The sequence below is a fragment of the Pteropus alecto genome, unplaced genomic scaffold, assembly GCF_000325575.1.
Source record: "Pteropus alecto unplaced genomic scaffold, ASM32557v1 scaffold5, whole genome shotgun sequence".
Lineage (NCBI taxonomy): Eukaryota > Metazoa > Chordata > Mammalia > Chiroptera > Pteropodidae > Pteropus > Pteropus alecto.
The window spans coordinates 4,130,718-4,135,175 of NW_006441953.1; the positions used below are offsets into that span (position 1 = coordinate 4,130,718).

The following is a 4,458-nucleotide window of genomic DNA, read 5'->3' on the forward strand; positions in this document are numbered from 1 at the left end:
AAATATTTATATATTTATATTTATGGCCTTATGGATTCACTGAGATCTCCTGAAAACTTTTTAAAATAAAAGTGATAAAATAGTGCCCTTAAATATCACTACAAAGCACTTTGTCATCATGCTATATACAAATACTCATTTAAGAAACCCCCAAAGTGAAAAAGTACAAATATCATGAAGGACATTTTAAAATAAGATTATCATCTTCACCTTGTTTTTGAATTCTCCATCAAAAGCAAACTGGTTTTCTGGTTTTCCTTCTGGCACCTTATATAATCTAAACCAATTAAGTGTAGCTTCCAAATAACCTGGTTTGTACTTCATAACATCATCAATATCTGTAAGTGAAGAAACAAAAAGACTTTCTGTTAAAAATCAAAATTCATTCCTATGAGTAGTACAGCACTGGACTGAGGGAGCCAGAAAACATGGGATCTGGTCCTAGGCTGCCAACTAGCAGCATAATCATCAACATGTGCCCTATCGCCTCTGGACTTCTGGCTTTGCATATGTAAAATATCAGTCCTTCACTCTACAAACACTTCTTGAGTACCTTCAGACATTGTTAGCTACAGCAGATAAGCAGATGAAGACAACACAACGAAGGACAACAAAGTTCTTTTTCCTAAAGGAGCTCAGAGGTATGTGCAATGGAGTACTTAGAGGATGGGAAGTTACATCAGGATCAGTGCTTTAGAAATATTAAGCTAAAGGAACACTGATCATAGAATGGAGAGGGCAGTACCTAGAAGCGAACATGCTAAGGTTGGATGAGAAGGGTTTCATGCACATATATACCAAATATTTAGTCAGTCTCTCTTTCATTATGTGTCAGACACTGTTCTAAAGAGTGAAACAGAACAGTGAGCAAAATGAGTCTCCGCTCTCATGGTGTACACAGCTGAAAAGACAGACAACGAATAAAGAAACATACATAAGACGTTAAGTGCAAAGTGTCCTATGAAGGAAAACAAGGCAGAGCAAGAAAGAGAATGAAGACAAGACAATTTTAAAAAGGGTAATACCTGGATGGTTCAGAGATTTTAATTTCAAAATATATAATCATACACAGGACTTATTTTTTAAAGTTCTATTACCATGTAAACAGCTTAACCAATACATTTTGAGGACATTCATTTAAATATAATTGAAACTATTACTGTATTAATAGACCACTCCCCTAAAAGGTCCCCAAAGAATGTATCCTTTCCAATAGGTATCTATTCAAAAAGTATAAGAAATAACTAGACAAAACTAGAAGTCTTTACTCTCGACCACACTGTGGCTTAAGGCTTAATTTAGCATATAGTCCTTTATGCATCATATATTACGGCAAATGACAGACTTGGTAGCACTTGGTAGCACTTAAAGAATTAGAAAGTTATAACTAAAAACAGAAGAAGACACCATGCATAAGACAATTTAAAGATCATAACAGTTTCAGACTTGCTCATCCAAGCCTTGTGGGAATACCTCACAACAGGATAAGGTAAGCATTTTGCAGGCATGGGTTAAACAGACAGGAATTATCCTTTTGCTTTTTATGCCTGCCTTTTGCCTGTTAAGTAAAGGTTTAGAAAGAGTTACATATGCCTCCAGAGGCCAGATGTTTCACATAAGTGAAACTGGGGAGGCGGGAGGGAGATAAGGCAGAGACCATAGGAATGACAGAGACCACGGCAGACACAAGATTGAGTGAATATGCAACCTAACGGCACTCAAATTAAAAATTTTTAAATACGTCAATGGACACAGATCTAACTAAAGTAATTCTGGAGCAAAGAGCAGAAACGTTACAACTAAGGGGAAAAACAATCACTTGAAACCGAACACAGGCTACTTGCTCTATTAATCATAGTCAATACATATTTATTGAATAAAATGATGGAAGATGTTTAAGATAATGAATTCTTTTTAGTATTGCACACGGTATTATAATTCTTAAGTCTTTGTAAAGCCCCAAATAGGACACTTAATAAATATTTCACCTAATACATGTTGTTTTCTCTTCAAATTCTGATTATTTTTTCTGCTTATCTTATTAAAAGAGCTTCTTTACAAGGTGAGCTTTCTATTGCTCATTTTCTTACATCCTATCTCTGTTTTTGCTAAAATTAAAAAAAAAAAAATCTGTAAATTAACTAATACTAAGTTCCTCCAACTCACTGTTTTCTGATTCAGAGGGAAAAAAAAATTTAGTTCACTTAAGGTAAGCAACCACAAAGGCACTTTAAATAAATAAGTTTCTATAACTTAAATCTGATTTATGACCTCATCATTGTACCTCACCCAATCTGCCATTCTCTGTCCTATGTATAAACTTTTTTTTGGATAACTTTTTAATTCACTGACTTCAAATAAGAAAGGAAAAGCAAAGTTATCTATCTCAGCTTAGGAGGCTCTCTTGGCAGATGTTACAAAGAGGACCTGTTAAGCTAAGATATTAATAATAAAAACCAGAAAACTTAATAATGCCAGTAAGAAGTGGAACTCTCCAAATACAAGCTAAACGTTTTCATTCTTAATTCATTAATTACATCCTGAAAAAAAAAAAAGCTGCATTTTCACAAAGAAAAACAAAAAAAGTTAAATAAGCAATTTAAACATCTTTAAAACCTCAAGAGCAAATGCCTCAAGCCAAAATCTTATAAGCAATATCAATAATTAGTTCTGAAAATATGCAAAATTCTACCTAAAATTTATAAACTGCTTTAGAGTTTATAAAAGACTTTTATATAAATAAACTCGCTTGTTCCTCATAAAACTCATGAGAGTTGAGAAGAGTCAGCACATTCATATGAAACATAAGACAACTACAGCTAAGAAAATGTAAAAGATTTGCCAAAATTGATCCAACTCAATCATGGTAGAGCTAGTACAGGAGTCCTCCCACACCCCATCATTGTAGGATACCTCTCAAGACCCCAGTGGATGCCTAAAAGCACTGGTAGTACCAAATCCTCTATCTACCATGTTTTTGTTTTACCTATACAGACACACCTATGATAAAGTTTAATTTATAAATTAGGCACAGTAACATATTAAAAACAACAACTAATTATAAAATAGAACAATTATAACAATATACTGTAATAAAAGTTATGTGAGCATGGTCTCTCTCTCTCTCAAAACATCTGATAACCAATCTGGTAACTGAGAGTGGGTAGCACATATACATACAGCATGGAGACACTGGACAAATGGGTGATTCACGTCCTGGGCAGGATGGTGTGTGATGGTGCAGATTTCATTATGCTGAACAGCACACAGTTTAAAACTTACACATTGCTAAATTCCAGATTTTCTATTTAATATTTTTGGACTGTGGTAGACCTCAGGTAACTGAAACTGTGCAAGTGAAACCATGGATAAGGGGGCACTACTGTGTTATATAAATACGAGTCTTCTAATACCCCAAATTCCGCTTTTTCTTCTATACTGCATGGTAATATTGTCACAGGTTTTATTTACACTAAAAGAATACAAGTGTAGATACATTTTATTTTCATTTTCTTTTATTGTGGTAAAATATAAATAACAAAATTTACCATTTTTAAGTGTATAATTCAGTGGAATTCAGTATGTCTACATGTTGTGCAAACATCACTATTATCCATTCCCGGAATTTTCTCATTAGATATATTTTTTACAATATATGTTAGGCAGCAATTCTGCAGTGGTCATTCCCACTCTTGGAAATTAACTTACAGTAAAATTTCTAATATGGATAGTTATATAGCTTATTTTCAAAATGAACTAGTCCAACAATAAAAGAATAATCTAGAAGAACTTTTTTATATAAGCAAGCTAAATTTATTTGTTTTAAATTACAAATCAAACTTTTCACTGAGATCTACTTGATCAATTCCCTAGACAGTTAATAGACTTCCTTTAAAATATTCTAATTGATATCTAGAATAGTCTGTATGCTGAATCTGGTACACTACTCTAAAATAAAATGCACACTTAACTGGAAACCAGTTAAATTTCAGCTTTTGCAAGCATCAAGTATTTATTTCCAAAGCATTTATACCAATTGCATCTTTTGTTATAATTATGAGATTTAATAAAACATTATATAAGGTAGTGGTTTTATCAGTATAAAAGAGATTTTGTTTCTATAAAATTAATTTGAATGTTTTGAAGGAATTCAATAAAATAGGTTGCTAAAAATATCTGCTGTTAAATGAGGCATAGATAAGAAAACTTTAAAGATGAGAAAAAGACAAAAAATCTACAATTATGCATGTAGACTGATCTGCAAGTGAGGTGGGAAGAGGAATTTAAATATGAGAGTTCAGGGGCAGTCTCTGATAAATTGTATTTTAGTAAATTCTTGGATGAGATATGAGAACAACTCATTCAAATATCTAAAAGAGCCATCTTGGGAGGAAGTTGGTTAGTACCAATATTCTAAAATATGAAGAATACAGTAAGAAAGCCCTGTGTTTAGAGCAG

The 4,458-nt window shown here is 32.8% G+C and overlaps 1 protein-coding gene across 4 annotated transcripts in view; it reads right to left on the reverse strand.

Moving 5' to 3' along the window:
• PPA2 (pyrophosphatase (inorganic) 2) overlaps window positions 1-4,458 on the reverse strand; it is a 76,723-nt gene that overhangs the window by 24,575 nt on the left and 47,690 nt on the right. For all 4 annotated transcript variants that reach the window (XM_025051758.1, XM_006918889.3, XM_006918887.3 and 1 more), the window contains one exon: window positions 211-338. In XM_025051758.1, the coding sequence (XP_024907526.1) occupies window positions 211-338 (128 nt within the window). The remainder of the gene's footprint in view (window positions 1-210; window positions 339-4,458) is intronic.